Source organism: Hemicordylus capensis, chromosome 7 (assembly GCF_027244095.1).
Source record: "Hemicordylus capensis ecotype Gifberg chromosome 7, rHemCap1.1.pri, whole genome shotgun sequence".
In the NCBI taxonomy this organism is placed as follows: Eukaryota; Metazoa; Chordata; class Lepidosauria; order Squamata; family Cordylidae; genus Hemicordylus; species Hemicordylus capensis.
In genome coordinates, this window is record NC_069663.1 from 34,253,775 (window position 1) to 34,280,738 (window position 26,964).

A 26,964-nucleotide genomic window follows, 5' to 3' on the forward strand; every position below is an offset into this window, starting at 1 on the left:
ATAAGGCTGCTTTGGATGTTTTCTGAGGAACCAAGAAGTATTATTATTGTTTATTTGTTTATTTCGGCCCAAGGCCAGCATATTAAAAAAAAAAACAGCAAGAATAAATACATAAAATAGATTAAATACATTTAACATAAAATGGATAAAACATTAATGGCTCCCGATACCGCACATACAGTCAATTCCATTCAAATAAGCCAGTCAATCTAAAGTGCACGGCCCAGCATCTTGTGCCTCCATCATTCTAAATCGAATCTTACTTGCTATAAATAAGAATTTTGCTACCCTCCTGTAAACATACTCTGACTTGGCAGCAACCAAAAAAAGAACCTTGTCCCTACCAGAGGAACAATTAGAATTGAGATGAATTAACAGTGGGGAAAGAAGCTTTCCCCTTATGAAGCAAGAAGTATAATGGAGGGCAAGGAAATGGTCATAGGGTGGGGAAGTTTCTTGCAGGCAGTAGAAGTCAGAAGACACAGAGATTGCAGTGAGGGCGGAAGAGGGCGGAGAGCAAAGGAGCTTTTGATCGCCCATGCCTGGCTGCATATCTGGGTTGGTTCTGAGAGCCAAAGTTGGACCTGAACAAGAATCCTCTTGCTCTTCCATGTGGTCACCATTGCGTCCTCCTAGTATCTGACACTGCACTTCTTCTCTTACCTTTTTCCTCTAGGGTGAAAAGGGAACCAGAGGTGAGAAGGTGGGTTAGCTTCCTCCTCCATCCTGTGTTTGGGAGGCCTGGCAGCAAGCAATAGCTGCCACTCGCTGGTTCTTGACCCAAGGCCTGGGGGCTGCTTTGCACAATAAAGCCAGGATGAGTTCTCAAGTGGGCCACACAATCCTCACAGTCGGAATCATTTTGGAGCACAGTTTATGACCAAGAGAGTCAGTCAGGTGTCTATGGCTGAAGCAGCCGGGGATGTGCCCTGTTCACATAGACAGGAGTTGTTATCTCGGGCATACCAGCCACTGACACGTGACGCTGTCAACATTTATTTATTTGACATATTTGTATACTGCCCCAAACACAAATCTTTCGTAGGTTTACAACAAAACAATAACAAGGTTAAAGCATTACAACAATTTAAAACTTAAAACAGCGGTAAAACTATTAAAAATCATCAAACTGTTAAAACAGTGAGACTATTCTCACGACTGCAGGAAAGCGGGCTGAGGGAGCCCAGCCCGATCTCCTGTAGTCGTGTGTTGCAACGGGAGCTGTGTGGCTCCCGGCAGCAAACCTGGTTAAGTACACCCCCCCCCCAATTAAACGAGGTGAGCGGAGAATGTGCTCCGCTAGGCCCGTTTTCCCGATCGTGAGATGCTGCGGTGTGGCTCCATGCCGCGGTGACTCATGAGGAGACCCCCGACAGGGAGGCTACAGCAAGCCTCCTGACCTCGGGGGTCTCCCCAGAATGCCCCGCACAAGTTATGTACCCTAAACGATCCCCACCGCCCCTACAGGCATGAGCCCCTGGTGGCGCAGTGGTAAAACTGCCGCCCTGTAACCAGAAGGTTACAAGTTCGATCCTGACCAGGGGCTCAAGGTTGACTCAGCCTTCCATCCTTCCGAGGTCGGTAAAATGAGTACCCAGAATGTTGGGGGCAATATGCTAAAAATCATTGTAAACCGCTTAGAGAGCTTCCAGCTATAGAGCGGTATATAAATGTAAGTGCTATTGCTATTGCTATGATGGAGCTGGTCATCGTGTTGGCAGCCAATCCGGCCTCCCAGGGCGAACTCCCTGCTCCTCTGCGGAGAGAGTCCAGTTAGGCTCTACCCATGGATTGTGTGTCCAGCCTCAGTATCTAATTAAAAGCCTGGGTGAACCAAGGCGTCTTGACTGCCTTTTAAATAGTGGTCAGAGATGGGCAGGCTCTTCTTTCATCAGGGAGCGCATTCCAAAGTCCAGGGGCCGCAATGGAGAAGGCCCGTCCTCGAGTAGCCACCAGACAAGCCGGTGGCAACTGTAGAGGAACTTCTCCTGAAGATCTCAATGGGTGGTGTGGTTCATAGCAGAGAAGACATCCTCCTAAATACCCAGGGCCCAAGCCGTTTAGGGTTTTATAGGCTCCAACATGCTTGGAGTCCATCAGCAATGGAGGCTCCGGCTCCCCAAGCACCCCCTCATCTTCCCGAGCACCAGGCAGGCCAAATGCATTGCAGCACCAGAGACGAGGTACAAAAAGGGGGGCCTGCCCCACGCCCTTGGTGGTGGCCAGCCCCCTTTTAAAGCCAACCCTTGCAAGCTTTGGAAGAGCATGAGGGGCAGAAAGAGGAGAGGTTGCTGACAGCACCCTCTTCCCTTCCCACGCGACCTTCCTCGTAAGCTTTGTAAGGAACGTGAGTTGAGGCGCCCCTTGCAAAGTTTGGAAAGGTCAGCTCAGTCCCGAAGAGCTGCTCCGACGGCCACAGCATCCAGCCGCCCAGCTAGTTTCCCCAATGGTCTTCCGCCTGAGACAATCGCCTCACCTTGCCTCGTGAAAGGGGCGCCCCTACCACCTCCACTGGAGCTCTCATCCCTGCCTTTGTCTTCTCAGGGAGATCCCGGGGAATGCTCTTGCCAGCCCAGTCCTCGCGTGGACAACTTCGGCCTGCCGGTAAGCGCCGCTTGGCTCCCCCCCTCCCCCAAGGCCGTGGGGCTTCGCTGCCAGGCTGGATGATGGCTCAAGCCACCCACGCTCCCCCATCCTCCGCTCAACTGCTCATCGCCTTTGCTACTTTGGAGGCTGGGAATCCTGCGTCCTGCTTGGCCTTTGCTAAACGCTCTCTCCCCTTTGGACCCGCAGGGAGCCCCAGGACTGTGGATCGGGACTTCCCTGCAGCCTCAGCCAGGCCCTCAGGTGTGTGTGGGTGGATGTGCGCGCTTGCTCTTCTGTGCGGGGCAACTGGAACTCCTCCCTCCCAGCCACTCACCCGGTTGCTTTCTTAACCGTCGCTCCTCTTTCTTTCCGGCTTCTCTCCGTGGCGTTGCAGGGACCGCCAGGTGCCCCGGGACCACCAGGCCCGCCAGGAGCCCCTGGAATTCAGGTAAGTGGCAACAGAGCCTTCCTTCCCGGCACCTGGGAGACAAGAACAGGTAGGCCTTGCCAGTGTTATTGCCAATGTTTGGGGGGCCCTTGGGAAGGGCACCCCTTAGCATGGGAGAGATGCAGAGTTCTGTCTTGTGGCCACTGCCTTCCTTGGGTGCTCTTTTTTTAATATATTGAATTTTATTTTATTTAAAATATTTCTATACTGCCCAAAATTTGTGTCTCTGGGCGGTTTAGAATCAAAAGCATTTAAAACACCAAATCAATTAACAATTAGCATCATTTAAAACATTTAAAACCCAGTATTAATTTTTTTTTAAAAAAATAATAATAATAAAATAAACTATAAATCTAATTAAAAGCCTGGGTGAATAGACATGTCTTCAGTGGCTTTTTATGTTTATTTATTTGAAATATTTTTGGCTCTTGCCGAAGGAGGGGGCCAGCACTCTTGGAGTGGGAGCCGGTTCCCCCTTGGTGGGCGGCGGGGGGGGCTCCTCCGGCACTTGGCAGGCCTCCTCGTGCTCAGGAGCCAGCCCTGTGCCGCCTGCTCAGCCAGTGAGAGACACCCTGGCTGTTGTAGAATCCAAGGGAAAGAGTTGTGGTATGCAAGGACAAGGCAGTGGAGTGGAATCGGGGATATGAATAGGTTAATGAAGCAGATAAGAGGCACAGAGAGGCAAGTGCAGGCTGCTTTTCTGGGCTCTTGCTGCTGGCTGGGTTTTTTTTAGCCCCGCCTCTACTCCAGGACTAGAATACACGTAACTAAAGCCCCATCCAAAAGCTGGCCTGGATCAAGGAATGGATTGACCCCAAACACCACAGCTGTGAGGCTGTCTGCTGGAGCGCCAGCTTTGATTGCCCGAGCCTCATGGAAACTACCTGTGGCTTTTAAAACCAAACCATATCACAGGTCTTTGGGAGAGCTGGCCTTGTGGTAGCAAGCATGAATTGTCCCCTTTGCTAAGCAGGGTCTGCCCTGGTTTGTATTTGAATGGGAGACTACATGCATGAGCACTGTAAGGGCTTCCCCATAGGGGATGGGGCCGCTCTGGGAAGAACAGAAGGTCCCAAGTTCCCTCCCTGGAAGCATCTCCAAGAGAGGGCTGAGAGAGACTCCTGCCTGCAACCTTGGAGAAGCCGCAGCCAATCTGGGTAGACAATCATGAGCTAGATCGAGTAAAGGTCTGACTCGTTATGTGGCAGCTCCCTCAGTTCCTATGAGGCATTCAATGTCAACCCTACTGCCTCATTTGCTTCTGGAGCACTCCTGCTGTGGGCGACCCTCAAGAGGCAATAGCAGCAGGTGTGATGTCTGGCCCTTCCATAACCACACGTTGCTGGGGGTGGGGGCCCGGGGGGGGTCCTAAGCACCCCGTTGACAACTCCTCCTCCTCCCTCCCCTCCCCTCCCCTCCTCCGAACATGTAAGGATGGGTCACACGGCCTTCAACTAGGTAGGAGTTTGGGGAGCAGGGCAGGCTCCCGTTTCGCGATGGTGGGTGAAAGGAAAAACAAGGTCAGAGACAAGGAGCTTGATCCGGCCCTGCTGGGTAGGTCGGCGGTTTCCTCACCTATCTCACTCAGAAGCTGGGGGCGGAATCTGGGTAGGAAGCCGCTGTCCTACCCAGCTGGGGATCGACAGACCATTAAAGCTCCCCGCCGGCCGCCTGGCTTTAATCGAACGCACAGTAGCAAAAGGCGAAGGATTGAGACGCTCTGAAGAGAAACCACAGCTGCAAAATGAGCTCCCAGATCTGGATCAGACTCCTCTCCTACCAGTTTATGGCCGTGTGACCTGCCCTAGAATTGATCTGGGTCAGGGACATACAGCAGAGACTTCCTCCAGTTGAGGAGACGAGAGAGAGAGAGCAGAGACCAAGCTGTCCCAGCCGATGAGCTGCCAGCGGAAGACCTTTTGCCCTAACAAGGGCGTGGTGTCCATAGCTTCCCCTTCCCAGGCCCTGCTTCGTAAGTGCAAGAGTAAAAGGTGTGCGTTTCCCTTCCTGTCCCCGGCAAGCATCATCATCACAAAGGGGGTGGCCACTTAACTGTGCAGTTGCTTTCAGATGGGTCCACGGGCTGTAGCAAGAGGTGTCCATGGTGTCTTTTCTGGATACTGTCCTTATCTGGATTGGTGGAGGAACCATTGATTGTTTGTGGTCGATGGCCGTGATAAAGTCTGTCTATCTCTGTTATTATTAAGATTTGCTACCCTACACGTCTGCTAGAAGGCAACCAGGACAGGTTGCAATTCAAAATAAATAAATCCAAAGATGACTTTTTAGTGCAGCAAAATCAAAAACACGATGCAATAAAAGAGACCAGTAGCACTAGAAGGGGAAGAGCAGGAGTGGCCACAGCACCGTGATAGCTACGGGATCGCTCTTTGCATGCAGGAGGTCCCACGTTCAATGCCTGGCAGCCTCCCCAGCTAGGACTGAGAAAGGCTCTTCTCCTACTAAACTCTGGAGATCTTCTGCCAGCCAGTGAAGACTATGTTGATCTAGGCGGGCCGAGGGTCTGACTCAGTAGAAGGCAGCTTCATGGGTTCCTCAGAGAAGAGGAAGAGACCAGAGATCTAAGTAGCCGGCAAAGAAAACTATTGCTACATGCCAGAAGCCATTCTGAGAAGATCCATCGTCACTTGGCATCTGGGGTCCAGGCAGGCCTCCCTAGGGAGGGATGAACAAAGGTGGCACCACAGCCAAAAAGGCCCTGCTCCTTTGGCATGCCCACTGCCTCTCAGCTGATGGTGGAACCTGGAGCAGGCCTCAGAGACTACACGAAATGCTTGGGGAGGAAAATACAGGAGAGCTGGCCTTGTGGTATCAAGCATTGTCCCCTTTGCTAAGCAGGGTCCTCCCTGTTATGTATTTGAATGGGAGACTACATGTGAGTACTGTAAGATATTCCCCTTAGGGGATGGAGCCTCTCTGGGAAGAGCAGAAGGTTCCAAGTTCCCTCCCTGGCTTCTCCAAGATAGGACTGAGAGAGATTCCTGCCTGCGACCTTGGAGAAGCTGCTGCCAATCAGAGTGGGCAATGCTGAGCTAGGTGGACCAATGCTGTGACTTGGTAGAAGGCAGCTTCTTATCTAAGGCGGCCCTAAAGTCCCCCACAACTCCAAGCCACTTGGGGCTTGAAGGGTTATCACGAGCATCTTAAATGGATCCCAGAAACAAATGGGTAACCCGTGTGACGTGTTCCAGCTGCCCGACTCCACACCACAGCCTGGCAGGGTCATTTTGCGCCTACTGAAGCTTCCAAACACGTTTTGCAGGCAACCCCAAGCGTGGTGGATTGCTGTAGTCCAATCCAGAGGTGACTAGTGCAAGAATGGCTGTGGCCCTGTCCGCCTTCTGAGGGAAAGGGCAAGTTGGCGCCACAGTCAAAGGAAGCCGTTAAAAGGCACTCCTGGTCACTACCCCCACTGGAGCATCTAAGGCAGCCGCAGGTCAAGCAGAACCCACCCCCCCCCCCCGGCTGCCAATCGGGGTCTCTGCAACCACATGGAAGACAGGCTGAATCCCTCACCCCCCATCCACCCCCACTGGTTGGCTTCCCCAGGGCGCTTTCCAGATTAGACCCTGCAACGGGGTCACGGCGTATTTCTGAAGTGTGCTTCCGCACTTCCTGTGCTGTAACATCACTGTCCCTACGCGGACAGCAGGGTGCCGCCCATATTTCCAATGCTTTGTTTCAAATTTAATCGCTGTGATATAGTGCCATAACGCTGTATATCCGGCGTTTTAAAAAGTTTCTGGTTTTTTGGGTTGTTAGTTTTCGTGAGACTGCTCCCCCTGCTGGGCGCTTTGCTATTTACGGTTTGCATGCAATTTGCCTGGACAGAAGCATTTTGCCGCTGTTGAGCGGCTAATCTGGAAAGTGCCCAGAAGCAGGAACTTTGTGATGCTCCCAAGCAGTTCAGAGATCAGGCTGAGAGCCAATCAGGGCCCGAGGAAGGAGTTGGGGAAAGTGTGGATGGGGGCGAGATATCCGACTGTTGCCCAGCTGGAATGGAGGGGAGGCGAGCATCCCATGGCCTGGCCCCACCTGGGGTGCCAGCAGCTTTCAGCAGGATCCCTTTGAAACAGATAGCAAGGGTCATTTCAGGAGACGGCCGTTGAGAAGGACTCGCATATTGAAAGTTTCTCCTTGCCTTTAGGGCATCCCAGGACACAATGGCTTGCCGGGACTGCCCGGGCCGGCGGGAGAAGTGGTAGGTACAGGACCAGCAGTGTCCTCCTTTCCCTGCCCCTGCTCAGGCCTGTGCTTAGCGCTGCCCCCTTTGCTCAGCTGTTCCCTCACGCCCCTCCCACTGCTCCCAGGCAAAGAGGTGCACAAACCAGGATCCATGTTGCTCCAGGCAGCAGTGACCAGGTGGCTGCTTGAGGGACCCTCTCCGGAGATGTTGTTGCTTTCCGTAGGTGACCCTAGAAGCTCGTCGCTCCACTTTGCTTAAAAACTGGCGCCAGAAGACAAATTGCTTTTCTCCATGTGCCTTTAATCTCCCTCTTCCTTCCTTCCTCTCCGTTGCAGGCACCACAGGAGGCTGAGGGCATCGGTGTGCTTAAGGTGAGGCAGAAAAGGAGCCCTTGCTGACTGTTGCGAGAATGCTCAGTGTGGGGTATGTGACCCTGCTGGAACTGGACAGCTGGGGGCAGAGGCACACTTCCCCCTGGACTTCCAGGCCGAAATCCAGGGCCTCCACAGCCCCTGGGGTCCCCCAAATCCTCTTCAGACTGTCCCAGGTGGTGAGGTCGCCCAGCCGAGCATGATGATGCTTACTTTGCAGGGGAAGGGAGGGGGCCTCCAAAGGCCTTGAGCTCCAGGCTCCCAAATTACCTAGGTGCACCTCTGGCTGTGGGTGGGGGGAGTTGTTGGTTCAAGAAACGGCTTGACAGGCATCTGTCAGAGATGTTTTAGGATGTCATCCTGTCGTAGGACAGGAGGTTGGACAATGGAGATGATTACAGCATGACCTGTAGTATGTTGATCAGGTCCCCATCAGTGTTCCCTCTAACAGGGATGCCCAGATGCGGTTGACTACAACTCCCAGAATCTGCAGCTGCAATGGCTTTTGCTTGGGGATTCTGAGAGTTGTAGTCCACAACATCTGGGAATCCCTGTTGGAGGGAACACCGGTCCCCGTGGTTGTGCCAAATGCTGAAAACACTTCTCAGAGCTGTGGCAAATGTCAAATGGGATCTCCGCTCCTCCTGTGCACCTGTACTGAATTTGCAGGGCCAGAGGAAAGAGGAGGTTGTGAGAAGAGGTGTCTGCTAGGTTTGCACATGTGCCCTCTTGCCAGAATGTTTGCCAATGAATATTCCATAGCCTGCACTTCCCCAGCCCGAAATCATCTAGACCTGCCTGGCGATCTCTGGAGCAGAACAGGCATGAGTCATTCCTCCGGAGCGGCGGGTGTGTCCTAATGCAAGCAGTGATGGTCTTTGCCAGGAAAGGGACAGACGACCCTGGTGCGTTCTGCTGCCGCTCATCCTTTTCCCCCTCTGTGATGACAGAATATCTGTGGAGACTGTGCCCCCATGCAGGCGATCCAGCAGCCGGGTGGAGTCAAAGGGGAGAAGGGTGACCAGGGCATGCCTGGAGCCCCTGGCATCGATAATTGCGCCCGGGTGAGTAGCCCGTCAGAAGCAGGCATGAAAGATGTGAGGCTTGTTCACTTTGTGCCCGCTTTGAAGTGGGGAGCAGCCTGCATGCCACACGTGGGCTTCACCTCAGCTTGGCCCTGCCAACCCAACAAGCGTGGCTGCTGAGGGCTCGGTAGCCAGGGTTGCCAACATACCATTGCCTGAATCGGGGACACAAGTGTGTGTGGGGGGTGGGGGTTGTAGGGTTAGGGGCGGGGTCCTCCTTGGGGGCGGGGTCATCTGTGGGTGGGGTCGCCTAGAAGCCTGAGTAGCAATGCAGTTGTAACAGCAACATAACAAGCCCTATGACTTCACAAAGCTTCTTGTTCACACACAGACCATCCCACCTAGACAAGAGAGCAAGTGTCAAGTGAACAATTATGAGAATCCCCCAGGTTTACACACACACACACACACACTCACTGCACCCCTGCACCTTCCCCGCTGAAAGCCTCACTGAAAGGCTTTTTAAAAATCTGCCAGAATTGGTGAGTCGGTTAGCAGGAGTTTGTAGGTCTACTGACATTTGATAAGTAAACCGTTCGCCACTTGCCAGATGTCAATAAAACCAGGCAATTGCTCCTGCCAGTTTGCAGAGCACCTGGGGCTTCTTTTGTGAACTTTGTTGTTGCTTTTACATTATAAAATGGACTTCACCCAGACTTCAAAGGACTCGGTGGAAATGCATTGAGGGATGAGGGAGAGCCTCAGGCTCTGCCAATGATATGGGGAAAACAGCATCCCGTTTGGGACAAGAGATTTTTGCTTCAGATATAGGACATCTCGTATAATACAGGACTGTTGTTGGGAACGCTATTGGTTGCTGAACTTTGCAGTGGCAAGCCCCCCCCCCCCCCCGCACAGTCCTTCATTCCCAGCATGCTTTGCACTGGCAGCAGATTGGAACAGCTTCATGATGTCAGCGGCTGCCTTTCTATTGGCCCTGAAGGAGCCGGGGGTGGATGAAAGCCCTGTCCATGCTGCTCCAGTTTCAGGATAATATTTTATTATTTATTTATTTATTTATTTATTTGATTTATATACCGCCCTTCCAAAATGGCTCAGGGCGGTTTACAATTAAAACAAGCCACTAAAACAATAAAAACTAAAACAAATTAAAAACAATATAGCAATTAACAATATAAAAACATTTTAAAATAGGATTAAACAGTTTACTGTAATTAAAAGCCCCAAATCGGGTTAAAATTTAAAAACCCTGGAAAGCCAGGCCAAACAAATACGTTTTAAGGGCTCTCCTGAAGGCTAACAGAGAATTCAAATTACGGATTTCCGCAGGGAGCGCATTCCACAGCCCCGGAGCAGCCATAGAGAAGGCCCGCCTCCGAGTCGCCACCAAACGAGCTGGTGGTAACTGGAGGCGGACCTCCTCAGATGACCTTAATGTGCGGTGGGGATCACACAGAAGAAGGCGCTCTCTAAGGTAACTCGGGCCTAAGCCATTCAGGGCTTTAAAGGTAATCACCAACACTTTGTATTTTGCCCGGAAACATATCGGCAGCCAGTGCAGTTGTTTCAAAATAGGTGTAATATGGTCTCTCCGGGTTACCCCAGAGACCAGTCTGGCTGCCGCATTCTGAACTAATTGAAGTTTCTGAACTACGTACAAAGGCAGCCCCACGTAGAGAGCATTGCAATAGTCAAGCCGGGAGGTTACCAGCTGGTGCACCACTGTTTTGAGGTCCTCCTCCTCAAGGAATGGACGCAGCTGTCGAATCAGCCGAAGCTGATAGAAAGCACTCCTGGCCATGGCCTCCACCTGAGAAACCAGGGTGAGGCCTGGGTCCAGGAGTACTCCCAAGCTGCGCACCTGCTCCTTCTGGGGGAGTGTGAATCCATCCAGCACAGGGAGACCTAACTCACTCCTCAGATTCTGAGCCCCCACAATGAGCACCTCCGTCTTGCTTGGATTCAGCTTCAATTTGTTCTCCCTCATCCAGCCCATTACTGCCTGTAGGCAGGCATTTAAAGAGTGAGTGCCATTTCCTGAAGATGAAAAGGAGAAATAGATTTGGGTGTCATCAGCATACTGATAACACCCAGCACCAAATCTCCTGATGACCTCACCCAGTGTTTTCATGTAGATATTAAAAAGCATTGGTGACAGAATGGAGCCCTGAGGGACTCCATATAATAGCTCCTGCTTTGAGGAGCAACTTTCACCAAGCTCCACCATCTGGGATCTACCCGAGAGATAGGAACGGAACCACTTGAAAGCAGTGCCCCCTATTCCCAGCCCCTCCAGGCGACCCAGAAGGATACCATGGTTGATGGTATCGAACGCCACCAAGAGATCCAAGAGGACCAACAGAGTCACACTCCCTCTGTCGATTCCCTGGTAAAGGTCATCCATCAGGCCGACCAAGGCTGTCTCAACCCCATAGCCAGCTCTAAAGCCAGTTTGAAATGGGTCTAGATAATCAGTTTCCTCCAAAACCACCTGGAGCTGGTTAGCCACCACCCTCTAGATTACCTTACCCAGCCAGGGGAGATTGGAGATTGGCCTATAACTATCCATCGCTAATAGAGTGTGCTTTGCAGACTGGCACATCCATTGATGGCAGCCACTGTAGGCACAGCACTCTATGGTCTCTGTGCGAGGGAAGGTGTGCTGGGTTCCAGTGGCTGGGTAAAAGAGGCATGAGGGCTCTCATGACTGGAGAATCGGGGCCGAGGGAGTGGGGGCTTTCTTCTCTTCCACCCTCATTTAAAAGCTGGGTGTAAGAGCTGTTCAGTCTGCCGGGAGCAACCTGGACTGGAGGGAAATGCGTGCATTCCTACAGTCCTGCTCATCGGTGTAGCCCTGCTCTGTTTCTCCTGCCCATGTGAACCAGCCTCCTGTAAATCAGACTGTAACGGAGCCACGCTTGCAGTTGTGTGGCTCTGTAGTGCCATTCAACTATCACACATTTGTGCACCAGCTCTGGCAAATGCCCTGAACTCAGCAACTCTTGACATTTGCCAGCATTTCTTAGTATCTGGGGGAGATGTTGGGAAATGCTGGTATTTACTTGTGGTTAAACCTTAAGAACTTTTGCCTGTCCTTTTTCTCAGTTTAATGAAGTGTCTTCCTCATTTCCAGTAACTCCTCATAGTGTTGGAGAGGCCCCAAGCAAGCCTGTTGAAGCCATAACATCTGGCATTTCCCTGCTAAATCTTAAGAGCTGCCGATGTGCCTTTGGCCAATGCAAGTAGCCCTGTGTCATAAGAACAGCCCTGCTGGATCAGGCCCAAGGAAGCCCATCTAGGCCAGCATCCTGTTTCACACAGTGGCCCACCAGATGCTGCTGGGAGCCTACAGGCAGGAGCTGAAAGGGGCAGGCCCTCTCTCCTGCTGTTACTCCCCTGCAACTGGTACTCAGAGGTATCCTGCCTCGGAGGCTGGAGGTGGCCTGTAACCCTCCGACCAGTAGCCGTTGATAGACCTCTCCTCCATGAAGTTATCCAAACCCTTCTTAAAGCCATCCAGCTTGTTGGCTGTCACCACATCTTGTGGCAGGGAGTTCCACAAATTGATTATGCATTGTGTGAGAAAGCACTGCCGCTGGTTGGACCTAAATTTCTTGGCAACCAATTTCATGGGATGACCCCTGGTCCTAGTGTGGTGTGTGTGAGAGAGAAATTCCTCTCCTCTGCACCCTGCATGAGTAGCTCAGGATTGTCCTAGCCTTCCCACCCCACCCCTGAGCTCATCCAGCTTCTGTGCTTGAGTCATGATCTTTGCATTAGGCTGCACAACTTCAGCCCTCCAGCTGTTTGGGGACTACAGCTCCCAGCATCCCCAGCCACAGCGGCCAATAGTCAGGAGTGATGGGGGTTGTATTTATTGATTTTATTTTATTATTTATTGTTAGATTTATATACCGCCTTTCATTAAAAACAATCCCAAGGCGGTTTACAAAAGTCAAAACACACATATAATAAAAATGAGCTAAAAGTATTTAGCTAAAAATATAAAAACAAATCTGATATTAAAAATAGAATAGACAAACACATAAAACTATACATGGCTAGGCCAGCATCTGCAGGTGGGCAGGATTTGGGCAGCCCTGGCGTAAAGGCCGTGCAGGGAAAACTCCCTGCACGATTCAGACATTTTGACATTTTGATTGTTGAGTTCGACCTGTGTAGGCCCCCAGGCAAATGTTGCATTCAGTAGAAGGAGAGCTGGAAAGCCTGGAGGCGAATCAGGTGCACCAGGGGAGCAGGCTGAGCTGACACGGTGCTGACCACATCTGTGCAGCGGTCATCTTTTGCCTTGTTCTGTGTCATCTGCTTGGGCCTGGCCGCCGTGCTGTGCAGCCCAAGAGATGCCCCCAGGATTCACTGAGGATGATGGGGCGGCATTCTTGGAGCACGGCACGGCCATGCGCAGTCCAAGATGCCTGTATGCCCTGGCATCCAGTGGCACCTGTGAGATCACCCACCGCTTTGCTGGCACCCCTGAAAACACTGCTGCCCAAGAGGCCCGCTGGGTGGCCTCTGCAGAGTGTGGTTTGGGCATATTGAGCTCTCTGTGTCTCTTCTCCTTTCAGTGCTTTGCCCAGTTCCCCAGAGCAGAGGAGGCTCGGGTAAGTACAACTCCTGGCTTTGTATACGTAGGGAGGGGAGGCAAATGTTGCTTCACTTCCACCCAGGGATAGCTCGAGAGATGCAGTGCCTCTGTGTCTTGAGCCATAAGGCAGAGTGCAGCTTCTGGGGGCGAGTTGAGGCATGGGGGAAGGGGTAACCTCTGCCTTGCTCCCAGTTGGAACCAGCCCAGCCCCCAGCCCCGAAGCTGCATTTGCTGTTTTAAAAATACATAGGAAAGCCAGTGATGGGCTTTCTGTCATCCTGTTTAGTTTGTCCTTTAGGACGGGTCTAAATATGGAAATATTTTGTCTATAGTCAATGGCACATGCAAATATACAATTCAAAGCACCAGTGACAATTTCACAGATTCAGTCCATTACGGGTTCTGGAAAAAATGCAAGATCTTGGGCTAGTTCCCGTTGACTGATGTAGTCTCTTTTGAATTCTGAAAGACACAACATTCCAGTCTAATTCCAGTGGGAAGTTGGTCCAAAGCCCTGCTTTGGTTCCTCCTGGAGTCATGGGACGTTATCTCTCATGATCATTTTATTACATGTCACGGTTTATTGAGATTTCTCTTTGCCAGCTGTTTACTTGAAAGAATTCCACATTGTTGTTCAGATGTAGATGTACTGTCCCCAAGAGAACTGAATGAAAGCACCTGACATTTCTGGAGATATCTCTTTGTTCTCATGAGCTATTTTCTCCAATATTTTTTCCCCATTTTGGCTATTTGGAAGCTCTGAACCAGAAAACAAAAGCAGGAAATGGTTGCCAGTTGAATCATAAGTACAAGAATTGAGTTCTGGGAGTGAAACCTGCTAGGATCCTTAACCCCGGGTTTCTCAGACTTGAGTCTCCAGATGTGGTTGGACTACAACTCCCAAAGGCCACAGTGGCTGGGGATCTTGGGAGTTGTAGTCCAACAGCATTTGGAGGTCCAAGTTTGAGCAAACTTGCCTCAACTACTTGGAAAGGGTGAGACCTTCTCAACACGTCTTCCCTTTCAGGGCGATAGCGACAATGATCGCGATTGTGCCGGAGGCCCTGGCCATCCTGGAATCCCCGGCATACCTGGAGAAAGGGGAGAGCAGGTACTGCTTCTCTGGTGTCAACCGCAGTGGTGCTTTGACATAGCCCTGGGCTTAAAAATGACCTCCTTCTCTCTTGGCTTTCCTTCTTTGCAGGGCCCGCCAGGCTTAAGAGGGTCTCCAGGCCCTCCTGGACCAGCTGTGAGTACATCCCTTACATCTTAGGTCATCTTTGCTTTGGTCTCCTCTTTCTCAGCATCCATTGCTCTCAGATCAATACTTGTCCAAACAAGGAAGAGAAAAGAAGCCATTTGAAGCTAACTTTCCACCATATGCCTGATCCGTGGCGTACATTTGAGCCTTTCCTAGCCAGGTGATGAGCGCGGGCTCCTCGTCCCTAGTATGAGCCCTGTCGGTTCTCATCCCTGAATGTGTCTCAAACCGAAAGAGTTCAGACTCTATCAAGGAGAGGAAAGAGGGAGGGTAGGTCTCTCCCCACTAGGTCAGAGGTGGCCAACCTGAGGCTGTCCAGCTGCTGCTAGACTACAATTCCCATCATCCCCAGGTGGAGAGACTTGCGTTGCCCCTCCGCTCTAGGGAGCAATGCTTTTGGAAACACGCTGAGGGGTGGTTTTAGCAAGGTGAGTCCTGAGAAGGGAAGAGAAGACGTGATCTCATTTAACCCCTCCGCCTTCACCCGCCTTCCTCGCCAATGTGATTGCCAAGGTATGACTTCACTGTTTCTTCCCTTAGGGCCCCCCAGGTTTTCCTGGAACGCCTGGTGCACCTGGATTACCTGTAAGAACCCAGTACAGCACGTGCTCTGTGCAGTCCTTTGTCGCTGCCGCTTGTTTGGCTTCTCATCCCTCCTCCTCCCGCCTTCTCCAGGCTCTGTTTCTCATAGCACAGCCAGCCATCCTCAAGCACACTTGGCCACCTGATCGAGAACCCTCCTTGGCCACTACGCTGTCATAGGGCAGATGTTCTAGAACCTGCTGTAACGGTGGATCAGCTGAGCTGGGATGCTCTCCAGCCCATGTGCAATATGGAACTCTAGAATTCCTCCTCTTCTCCACAGGGAGAAGCTGCTTTATCTGGAACATTCTGTGCCCTCCCACCCCGCCCCCAATACAAACATGTTCTAGATGATCCTTCCCAGTTAGTTGGGTCTGTGGAAGATTCTAGAATCGGGTTAGGCAACCTTGGCTCCCCAGCCATTGCTGAACTACGACTTCCATCATCCCCAGCCACAATAGTGGCTGAGGATGATGGGAGTTGTAGTGCAGCATCCACAGACCCAACTTCCACAGACCCAACTAACTGGGAAGGAGCATCTTGCATTTTTCAAAGCACCATCTCCCTACCAAGTGGGGAGAAGCTTTGATAGGTCTACTTGATTGATGTTTCTGCCCATAAAGATTGCATACAGGGTGAGATGTGTAGGATCCAAGGGAAAGAGTTGTGGTATGCAAGGACAAGGAAGGCAGTGGAGTGGAATCAGGGATATTAACAGGTTTTTGGGAATAGATACTATGTACAGAGAGGCAAATGAAGTCTGCCTTCAGTGCTCTTGCTGCTTGGCTGTTGGTTAGCAGTCCTGTCTCCTCCAGGACTGGGATACAAGTAACTAAAGCCCCATTCAAAAGCTGGCCTGGGTCAAGGAATGGATTGACCCCAAACACCACAAGATGGACCATAGCTCTAAGAGAGAACATCTGCTTTGCATCCAAAAGGTCCCTGGCAGCATCTGCAGGTAGGGCTGAGAATGACCCTGCTCTGCCTGGGACCCTGGAGCGCTGCTGCCGTTCCGTGCAGACAATAATGAGCTATATGGACAACAGTCTGACTCGGTATAAGGCAGCTTCCTGTGTTCCTATGAAATGAAGCCATCTTCCCTCGGCCAATGAGACCCCTCTCTGCCCTGTCTGTGGACTGTGTCTCTGTTTCTTCCAGCCACTCCACCCCCACCCCCACCCACTGCCATTAATGCCTTCATCTCATCTCCCAGTGCCTCATCCCGCTAACGACACTGTAACACCCACAGTCTGCGTGATTAATTGCTATGCGATGTGGCCCCTGCGCCATCGTCCACACCGTGCCCAGGACAAGCCATCCCTGCCCACCGCTACGTAACCCAAACTAACCCCACATTGTCATGGCGCCCAAAGAGCCCACCCCTCCCGGGTCACGGGACGCTTGACGGAGGGGCCGTGTTCATCTGCGTAGTCTTGACCTTGCGACACCCATCTCTCCAGCGCAGGCCTTGTGCATTGACAGTCATTCTTGCCCTGAAGGAGAAAGAGGCTCAGAATGCACGTGGGGTTTCCTCATCAAGAATGGCCTGCACTCTCCTGGGTTTTTCTTGGTGTGTGTGGTGTGTGTGTGTGTGTGTGTGTGTGTGTGTGTAGAGTCTGCTGGTGGTGTTCTCCTGTGGTGGTTTGCATCTTGTTTGGGGACTGCAGAAACAAATCGGCCCTTGGACCTGTGTCTGCAATCTCTTTCCTGGCTGCTTGGGGAGAATGCCTCAGCCTTGGTTTCGTGCTTTGTATGCGGTGATGGTTGCCCTGCTAGCGGTGGCAGCACGCAGGGTGGCTGAATGGAGGAGATGACCCAGCACAAGAAGGAACGCTTGGATTGGGGGGGGGGCAAGATGGAGCTTGGTGGAGGACGTTGTCCACAGTCAGTCCATCCATGAGGCCAACCAGGGGTGTAGTTCCTGAGGGGGCCTCCGCTCCACCCCTCCCTATTTTCTTCATGATCTCCCTCACTCCGTGGGGCTGCCAGGGAGAGGGGCGAACATGGGCCCCCTCTCCCCTAGCTATCCCCCCGAGGCCGAGTGAGGTGTTGCCCCAGATGTCCCTTGCCTGGCAGGAGGCCAGTGACACAGGGCCACCACACCTCCTCCTTCTCTTCCTGTCCCCGCTGTTTTAAAAAGGAGAGGAAGGGATCAGAAGAGGACGTGTGGAGCAGAGGTGACTGGGAGCAGGACGCTCTGGCCCACGCCCGGAGCGGCTCGAGGGGGGCGCCAAAGGAGGCACAGCTGCCTCTCCTTCCTGGAGCTCTGTTGGCTCCTCTCTTGCGCCTCCCATCCCACCCAGAGCCGCACAGCTCTAGCTGGCAGATGGCCAGCCTGCAAGCAGCGTGGCTCTCAGGCGGGGGAGAGGGGAGCAGCCAGGAAGCCGTGGCAGCTGCGCCTCCTTTTGCGCCCCCTGGTGCCAAATCAGGACAAGCCGCTACTGACCATGTTGCAATCTGCGATGGCTTAGCAGAGCCCCAAGAGGAAGCCGCCCACTCCAGTTCCGATGCAGTGCAGAGCCTTATTGTTGCAGTTCGTCAAGAACAAGCATGAAGACTGTAGTGGATCTTATTTATAAAGTATCTTATTTATAAAGTAAATAAGATATATTAGGTTAAGTACATTTGGGATAGGAAAGACCTATCCTGAGCTACTTAATGAATAGGAGGGGGGAGAGACCGGTACTCCCATCTGCTCTCCAAAGGGGAAGGAAGTAGAACTGACTCGCTACAGGAAGGGCCTGAGGAGTCAAGGCAGCGGTCATAGAGTAGAGGCAAAGCAGGGACCGGTAAGGGGACCCTCACTCACTCACTCTACTCCCAGTGCCCCTAGTGGTCATTATGGCCCCTAGTGGTCATTAGGATAGTTGGTGCCAAAGGTCAATGCACTGGAACTCCATCTCCAGCAGATTGAAGGTGTTTTGTTTACCTGCACGTTTACAGGTCCTGCTTTTTTCTTTCCTCTGGTTAACCATGGCGTACAGCGGGGGTGGATTAGTGATTCATCATCCCTGACTTGCCCGCCGAGGGCCCTCTTCTAACTGCCCCAGGGTCCGTTTCTGTCCCTGTGGCGGGCTGGGAGAAAGGCTTTTGCTGCATCCTTTTTTAGCCTGCTTTCCACATGGAAAGTACCCTGATGACATGGTTCTTCATTGTACGGCCCGGGGGTCAGTGGTGCCCCCCGACTAGTTGTCTACTGAGTCTCCCTGGCACCATGTGGAGATGGCCATCCTCACTGTGCAGCGTTGCGCTTTGCCCAGCACCTCTGGGGCTCCTTGAAGAGAAACGGGGTCCTCTTGAGCCCCTGCATCTTTTGGGAAGGTGCTGAGCGCTGGGAAACGTAGCCCGACCCAGTGCTTGCCCCACAGAGCTTTTAAGAGAGGGCTCCATCTTGCTGAAAGGCTCATCCCAGCACTCAGAAAACCACAGTGCTGTGCCGAGATCAGAGCCGCGGGCAAAGGCTCTCCCACTGAAGGTTTATTTGCCGAATTGGCCCCCGTTTGGAAAACAGAGACGATCACTGCCTTATGGGATCACCTTGCTGTCTGTTTATGTGTGTCCCCCCACCACCACCACCATTTTGCAGTGCCTGCACTGATTAGCACCAAATTGGGTAGAGATGTGCCACAAAGAGACACCTGGACGGCGTGGCTTGTGGAAATGTCATGCACCCCGATCCAACGTGGTGGAGTCGGTGGATTAGTTCGCACCTGAACTGCTTGCTTCCCTTTCATTTTCACAGCAAAATAGTACTATTTCATTATAAAAATTGAAAAGTCAAAATACTAAGAATAAGTCAGTAATTCAAGCCTCTCCCTCCACTCCCACCGCCGAGGCAATTAAGAGAGGCTGTTTAGTTGGCAATTCAGCTATGATCAATAGGAAGGAAGGGAGTGGACGGAAATGGGAAACATTTGATTAAAGGCAGAGGAGTAGCCCTAAAAAGCCTCCCCACAGCTTTTCCTGCCTGCACTGGATAGGCCGGTGATGCTGTTATGCCTTATTTGGGGGTGCGAGGGGTGGGGGAGAGGATGCCATTAATCAGATCTGAAAAAACATGGTAGGACCACAGCCTCAGCAATTTAATATTGATATTGGCTGCATTTATAGTCGTCTGGAGCGGGGGCAAGGGGAGGCAATTCCCCCACCCTCGCCCTGGAGTGAACGAGTCCCATTGGATTCAATGGGGCTTACTCCCTGGTAAGTGGGTATGGGACTGCAGCCTTTGAGGGGCTGCCCATCCAGCTGGAAAATGGCCAGAACCTAAGGGGTATACTCATGAGTCAAATGGGCTGTAAACCAAAATTTGGCTTTAAAAAAGCCAGATCTGACAACAGAGCTGTGGACATCAATGCCTGCGTTGTCCATAAAAAGTGAATGCATAGAGAATGTCGATTCCAGAGAGAAGAGAGTGTGTGTGGAAGCAAGCCAGCCAAGAAGACCCATTCCACTTTGGCTGGGTTATGCCCATTGTAGCCACTTCCTGGGAATTCTGTGCTTGGATAATGGTTGGACCATGGATCTGATTTGGCTTAGGGGTTCTTGTACGATTTGCAAGAAGAAGAAGAAGAAGAAGAACAACAACAACAACAACAACAACAACAACGGGAGTAGATAGTTGAGCTTCTCTAGAATCTCCAAGATGCCACGGTTGGAAATGGTCCGGACAGTCCAACATCCTCCCATAGCCTCTCCAAGACAAATTCAAATGTGCCTGGGCCAAACGGCAGCTGCTTATCTCCCCTGGCTGCATTCACCTGCGCCATCTGCTGCTACGCCACACCCACAACATCCTCCAGGATGCCTTTCCCGTAATGCAGGGAGCAATCCAATCAGTGTTGGCTCTCTTGCCAGCCACGTGGCCTTTTTGTGGGTGGGCCTGGGAGGTGCACAGTTCTTCTTCCATCTCTTTGAGAGATGGTCATGGTAAGCCTCTTTGCTCGGACTTGGAAGGTCCCGTCCTGCAGATATATTTCCCAGCTTGTGGCAGAAGGGCTCTGTTTGACTGGACCTCCTTTAGATCTGTCCCTTCAAGCGCAGGAAGAAAGAGAGGCAGAGCGATGGCCATTAGAAGTTATCAGAACTCTCTGCTCTGTCTAAGTGGGTGCCTAATCTATGCAATACTAGATGGATAATATCTACATGTTTGCACATTCTCTCTTTAAAAGGCCAGCCATGTATTTGAAGAGTGTAAAAGTGTATTTCAAATAAGGTGATGAGAGAGGAAATTTTTCAGTTAGCAGTCGCCAGGGGAAGAGAGGGTTGTGATGGCCCTGGAACCAGACAACGCCTCCGGTGTGTTCTCATTTCTGTAACTCACCCTCTCTCCATCCCCCTTCCTCCTGCAGCCACAGTCTCCCTACTCACCCCCAGGTAAATGGGGGTAGAAGACCAGAGACAAATTCCTCCATGTTTTTCTTTCCAAAGGGTCTCCAGGGTGACCGTGGACCTGCTGGGTTCCCTGGATCCAAAGGAGAAGCGGTGAGTCTTGGATCCAACTGTCAAAAGACAGTGAATAATTAATAATAATAATAATAATAATAATAATAATAATAATAATAATAATAATAATAATTTAATACTCATTGTAGTAAATTATATATATAAATGTGTGAGATTATCTCTTGATGGGGTTGCACTTCCCTTGAGAGAGACGGTTCGTGATCTGGGAGTCTTCTGGAATCGCAGCTCCTGCTTGAACAGCAGGTGGTGGAGGCCGTGGCCAGGGATGCCTTTGGCCAGCCTTGGCTGGTTCGCCAGTTATGGCCTTGTCTCAACCGGCAGGCCCTGGCAACAGTAACTCATGCCTTTGTTATCTCTTGTTTGGATTACTGTAATGCACTCTACCTAGGGTTGCCTTTGACAACGATTCAGAAGCTTCAACTAGTCCAGAATGCAGCGACCACCTCCTCATGGGTGGCCATAGATTTGATAGTGTTGCACCTCTTATGGTCGCTGCACTGGTTGCCTGTTCACTTCCGGGTCCAATTCAAAGTACTGGTTCTCGCCTACAAAACCATTTTGGGCTGAGAACCTGAATATCTCTGGGATCAGCTCTCTCGGCCGGTTGTATCCTGTCCTGTGAGGTCTTCTCAGTTGGCCCTCCTCAGTGCCCTGGGCCCTGGTGTAGTGTGGTGCCTGGGCCCGTAGGAGGGCCTTTTCAGTGGCCGCTCCTCTTCTTTGGAACACTATTCCTCCCCCGATTCGTTCAGCCCCCTCCTTAGTGGCTTTTAAGGCCCTCCTTAAGTTCCACCTGTTTCATCAGGCATTTGACCTTTGATTATTATTGTTTTTTAATTATTGTTATTGTTATTGGAGGAGGCGGTATACAAGAAATAGATAGATAGAAAGGCCAGCCCAGGCAACCAAGCCATCCAGCTCACAGTAGGGCAGGGGTTCCCATTTGTGGACCCCCAGGTGCTGTTGGACTACAGCTCCCATCTTCCTTCTGGGCATTGTGTCTGCCTGGGGATGATGAGAGTTCAAGTCTGGCAACATCTGGGGACCCAAGGATGGGGACTCCTGATGAAGGGAAGACCAGTTAGGCTTCCTCACACGACCAGTAACTCCCACCCACTTTGGGGAGCTGACTCAGAACAAGCTGCTACGGCTACCTGAACACCCTGGGATTGGTTTTACGAGGAGGCAGAACTTGCTTGTTGCAGAGGCTTCGAGGAGCAGATCAAAGGCCCTCACCTGGTGCCATCATGACGCATGTGGAGACCAGGAATTGACCCTCTTCCTCTTTCTGCAGGGCCCTCCCGGGCAGCCTGGCTATCCTGGCTCCATGGGCCCCCCGGGGCTCCCCGTGAGTATGACCTCGAAAAGGGAAGGGTGGGACAGCAAAGTAGGCAGAAGTCGGGGCCGGACGGGTGACGGTTGCCCTGCAGGCTGGGCTGAGCTTAAGAAGGAGGGGGTGTGCACAGCCTGCCCGCTTGGTGATCCAGAGGAGGGTGTGCTTGCAGCGGTTTGGCCAGGATCACCATCCCCACGGGGGCTTTCAGAAAGCAGCAGCTCCAAATAGAGCCCAAGTGCCGTGTGGGAAACAGGCCAAGCACTTTCTCCTCAAACTTGTTCTCAGCCGTTCAGATCGGTATTAGTTGAATGTGCACATTTGTATAGCTTAGCCTGCTAAGGGTCCTGTTGGATTATTTTAGAGATTGGGGATTGGGGCCGGTGGGGGGGTGGGGGGATGTGAAGTCTCAAGTGTGCCTACAAATACTGAACATGTTCTGCTACATTTCCCCCAACAAAATCTAAGAGGGGTGTGCGTGTGTTTTAAATCAAAATTGAACGTTCAAAACACTGGGCGTAAATTTTGAAAAAAGCACCCAGATTTCACACTTCTGGCGGGGGGGGGGAGTTCTGATCTAGCCCATGGGTGCTCCACTCTGGACATTACTTAAAACACATTTCTGGGCACCACTTTCAAAAATATGTCTATATCCAAAGTATGACTAGAAACTGCATTTGCTGCTGCCATCGATTGTCTTGCTCAGCAGATCTCCAGCCGCCTGGTAACCCACTTTTTCCTTTCTGCCTGCCTACCTACCAGGGTGCGAAAGGGGAACGGGGATACGTAGGACCTCCTGGAGAGAAAGGGGAATCGGTAAGCCACGATGCAGCCCAGATTTGGCACCAACTTTAAAATGGAGAACAGACTCTTCAGCCCCCTGCTGCTGCCAGTTCTGATGCCGCACTGGGATCTCATGTTTCTTCCCTCTCTCCCTCCAGGGTCCTCCAGGCTTGGACGGTCCTGTCGGTCCCAGTGGGCCACCGGTAAGTTTGCAGCTTGACTCCAAGCAGCCAGCCCAATATTGGGCTGGGGGTCTCTGGTATCTTAGACAAATGGTCCAATCAGGAGGCATTAGAGAAGAGACGAGGGGACAGATTCTGTAGTGCGGGGGAAGAGAGAACGAACCTACGTGTTAGAGTTTATTTCAAGTTCTGCTTGGGACAGGGTTCCCAAGCTTGGGTCTCCAGATGAGGTGGGACTACAGCTGCCATCATCCGCAGCCCCAGTGGTCTTCAGCAGTTGGGACTGAGGATTATGGGATTTGTAGTCCAGCACATCTGGAGACCCAATCTTGGGGAGAATCCTGATTTAGGGCACAGTTCTCCCTTAGGTGGCAAACTTTTATCTGCCCTGTACCACTTCAGGGGGACCTTGCAATAAATGTTCCTTCATTTCCCCCCAAAATCCCTCATGCAGAAAACCAAGCAATGGGGAGAAGGCTTCTTCTGTCTTAAGTTTTCTAAATGCCGAATTTTGTTTTTTGGTTTTTTGTTCCATTCAGTTGTATGGACCTCCAGTCATAGATTTACCACCCCAGCAAAGTTTGCAGGGCGCTTTCCAGACTAGACCCTGCAGTGGGGTCACGGCGTATCTCGGCAGTGTGCTTCCACACACTTCCTGCGTTGTGACACTGCAGCCCCTACGCGGACAGCAGGGTGTTGTTCACATTGCCAAGGCCTTGTTTCAAATTTATTCGCTGCGATATAGAACTAGGATGTTGTATATCCAGCGTAAAGGAGTTGTTGTTTTTTGGAGTTGTTCGTTTCCGCGAGACTGCTCCCCCTGCTGTTTACGTTTTGAATGTGATTTGCCAGAACAGAAGCATTTCGCTGCTGTTGAGCGGCTAATCTGGAAAGCACCCAGGAAATGTTATTACTAGAGGAAAAGAGCAACTCGGTTTGCTCCAGGTTATGGGAGCGGTCAATGCAGGGATTCTCAAACTTGGGTCTTTGGGTGATGTTGGACTAAAACTGCCTACAGCTCCCATCATCCCTGTCACAATGGACTTTGGCCATTATGGCAGGGGATGATAGTGACTGTAGTCCAACAACATCTGAGAACCCAAATTTGAGAATCCCTGCCTTAATCAAATTCACAGGACCCAATCCCTGATTCCCCCCAATATTAGCCCAACAGGCACCCAACTTATAGCCTCCAGCTAAGGCAGCCTTCGCAGAAGGGAAGAGGGCTAACCCCCTCTCTCCCCACCCAGAATTCAAGCACTGATGGAGTGGATCCCCTCACCTTTGTTCTCTCCTTGCACTAGGGTCCAAGAGGAGAGCGAGGGCTGTCAGGCAGCGCAGGAGAAAAAGGCGATCAGGTGAGATGCTCCACTAACTGGTAGCAGGGCACTGTTTGGGGCAGGGAGGCCCAAGCGTTCCGCTTCTCTGCAGCCCAGCCGTGGTTTGTGCCTCCGGTCTGCTTATGTGGGGAGAAGGCAGTTGTGCTGGCCTCAGCCTCCCCTGTTCCCCTTCTCACATGCTGTGTTCCCCCTCTGCCAGCCACCCATCTTCCACGCCTCCCTCTCTTCCGAAGGGTGCACATGGTGTGCGCCTAGCGTTCCTCGTCTTGCAGGAGCCTGCCACTGGGTCTCTGCATGGTTGACTGCTCGAACCGTACCTCCTGCCCGATTCGCCTCTGTGGAGAGTGGGGAGTTCAGGAGGGGAGCTGGTCTTGTGGCAGCAAGCGTGAATTGTCCCCTTTGCTAAGCAGGGTCTGCTCTGGTTTGCATTTGAATGCGAGACTACCTGTGTCAGCACTGTAAGATATTGCCCTCAGGGGATGCGGCCATACCTCAGTGGAAGAGCACCTGCCCGCTTGCCTGCAGAAAGTTCCAAGTTCCCTTCCTGGCAGCACCTCCAAGAGAGAGCTCAGAGAGACTCCTGCCTGCATCCTTGGAGAAGCCGCTGCCAGTCTGAGCAGACAGGACTGAGCTGGATGAATCAAGGGTCGGACTCAGTAAAAGGAAGCTTCCTGTGTTCTTATGTTGCTGCCAAATGCAGGTGTGCAGCAGAAATACCTTTCGACAGAGAGGAGAGCTGGTCTTGTGGTAGCAAGTATGACTTGTCCCCATAGCTAAGCAGGGTCTGCCCTGGTTGCATCTGAATGGGAGACCAGAAGTGTGAGCCCTGGAAGAGATTCCCCTTAGGGGATGGAGCCGCTCTGGGAAGAGCAGAAGGTTTCAAGTCCCCTCCCTGGCAGCATCTCCAAGAGAGGGCGGAGAGAGATCCCTGCCTGCAACCTTGGAGAAGCCGCTGCCAGTCTGTGTAGACAATACTGAGCTAGATGGCCCAATGGTCTCCATTCATGGAGCACTTCAGGGTGTCTGAGGATGGGTCATTTTTCGCCTTACACACTCTAAATCAACATTCCAGGTGTAACTAGTGTAAGCATTCTTCATGTTTAGAAGTTTGGCCTTTGCTCCCAGGATGTTGCCAAGGGAACATAAGGAGAACAGACGAGGACCCCTTAGGGAGGATCAGACTTAAGGGCCATCTGCTCTAACAACCTATTCACAACAGGAGCCCACCAGATGCTTCTGTGATGCTCACTATGCGCAGGGAGGAGAGCTCGTCTTGCGGTAGCGAGCATGAATTGTCCCTTTTACTAAGCAGGGTTTGCCTTGGCGTGCATTTGGATGGGTGAGCACATGTGAGCACTGTCTGCTGTAAAATATTCCCCCGTAGGGGAAAATCCATAGGGGGAAATACGTAGCTCAGTGGTAGAGCATCTGCTTGCATACAGAAGGTTCCAGGTTTACTCCTTGGAATCTCCAGGCAAGGTTGAGGGATTCTCCTGCCTGCAGCCTTGGAGAGCTGCTGCCAGTCAGAGTAGCGTTTTTAGGAAAGCGGACTGTGGTTCATGCCTGCATGTCAGTTCTGCATCTCCCACTGAAGAAAGCCCTGCTCCTTATCTCTAAGTGTTTGTGGCTGTTCTGTGGTGGGGGAAAGGCACTCTGTTCATGCTCAGAGGTAGAAGCGGGATCGACCTTTTAGAGAAAACCCCAAAGCCAAAGTAAGGCGATGCATTTATGAGGACCAATTAAAGTGTCGCAAAGTCATGAGCGAGTTTCCAGGTTCTCCACGTCAACGTCCCTTGAAAGAAAAGCAATAGCACAGGTGATGCTTAATGGATGAGATGAAAGCAGGACGGTAAGGCTATGAGCCCACCAGCACCCGCAAGAGCTTTCCCCCCACTTACTTGCATGCCTGCATCTCCCCATCCCAAAACATCTCATCCAGTTTCTGGCAGACACTGCCGTTTAACTGAAACAGCCAGCCCTTCTGCTATGCAGATTTGCCCTGATCCGAGTTTTCCTATCAAAGGGGCTGATAAAACTCTCAATTTGTGGCTCCCTGGGGAGTGATGGACCCCCATTCCGACTGCTGCTTCTTACCAGCCAGGCCCCTGCTGGGAAGGCCTCTGCTTTGCTGTTCATCCTTCCTGCCCTGCTAGCTGGCGTTCAGAGAAAGAATTTAAGGTGGATACTGGGGGAGAGTTCTCATTCTAGCAGGCTTGTGTTTCAGTGGCTGAGCGCTGGAGGTGTCAGGTCCCTTTGCCTCCCCCTTCGGAGAATGAGTGGAGGGAAACCACAGTGCAGACATCATTATCCACCGCACCCAGTAGCGGCTGGTCCTAAGGAGTCGGTGGGGGAGGATGAAAGGAGGCCCAGCTGCCTCTGCTTCCCGGTTGCTCCTCTCTCTCCTGCCCTGTCCAAGAGCCACGCTGTCTGCAGGCCGGCCATTCATCAGGTACAGCTCTATCTGACAAATGGCCAGCCTGCAGGCAGTATGGGGGAGAGAGGAGCAACTCGGGCTGCTACCGGGAAGCAGAGGCAGCTGCCCCTCCTTTGGCACACACACACACACACCCCGGCTCCTTAGGACGATCCGCTACAGGATGCATCCGAAGGCCCTCAGACTGACACAGGCTGAGCATCAGCCCACAAAGGGCAGGTCAGCCCCAGAATGAGGTACCTGGTTCCGGGCATTTTGGTTACTCACCAGTTCTACCCTCCTGCTGTTCTTCCAAGGAGCTCAGGGCAGCAGAGGTGGGTCTGGA

The 26,964-nt window shown here is 52.0% G+C and overlaps 1 protein-coding gene across 5 annotated transcripts in view; it reads left to right on the forward strand.

The window, feature by feature from the left end:
* The window catches only part of COL16A1 (collagen type XVI alpha 1 chain), a 184,930-nt gene that overhangs the window by 134,882 nt on the left and 23,084 nt on the right, over positions 1 to 26,964 (forward strand). For 3 of the 5 annotated variants that reach the window (XM_053267053.1, XM_053267054.1, XM_053267057.1), the window contains 16 exons: positions 677 to 703; positions 2,545 to 2,604; positions 2,794 to 2,847; positions 2,981 to 3,034; positions 7,203 to 7,256; positions 7,577 to 7,612; positions 8,563 to 8,676; positions 13,245 to 13,280; positions 14,292 to 14,375; positions 14,469 to 14,513; positions 15,066 to 15,110; positions 20,535 to 20,588; positions 21,862 to 21,915; positions 22,663 to 22,716; positions 22,842 to 22,886; positions 24,170 to 24,223. In XM_053267053.1, coding sequence (XP_053123028.1) covers positions 677 to 703; positions 2,545 to 2,604; positions 2,794 to 2,847; positions 2,981 to 3,034; positions 7,203 to 7,256; positions 7,577 to 7,612; positions 8,563 to 8,676; positions 13,245 to 13,280; positions 14,292 to 14,375; positions 14,469 to 14,513; positions 15,066 to 15,110; positions 20,535 to 20,588; positions 21,862 to 21,915; positions 22,663 to 22,716; positions 22,842 to 22,886; positions 24,170 to 24,223 — 870 coding nt within the window. The remainder of the gene's footprint in view (positions 1 to 676; positions 704 to 2,544; positions 2,605 to 2,793; positions 2,848 to 2,980; positions 3,035 to 7,202; positions 7,257 to 7,576; positions 7,613 to 8,562; positions 8,677 to 13,244; positions 13,281 to 14,291; positions 14,376 to 14,468; positions 14,514 to 15,065; positions 15,111 to 20,534; positions 20,589 to 21,861; positions 21,916 to 22,662; positions 22,717 to 22,841; positions 22,887 to 24,169; positions 24,224 to 26,964) is intronic. The other 2 variants (XM_053267055.1, XM_053267056.1) reach the window with 2 other exon arrangements.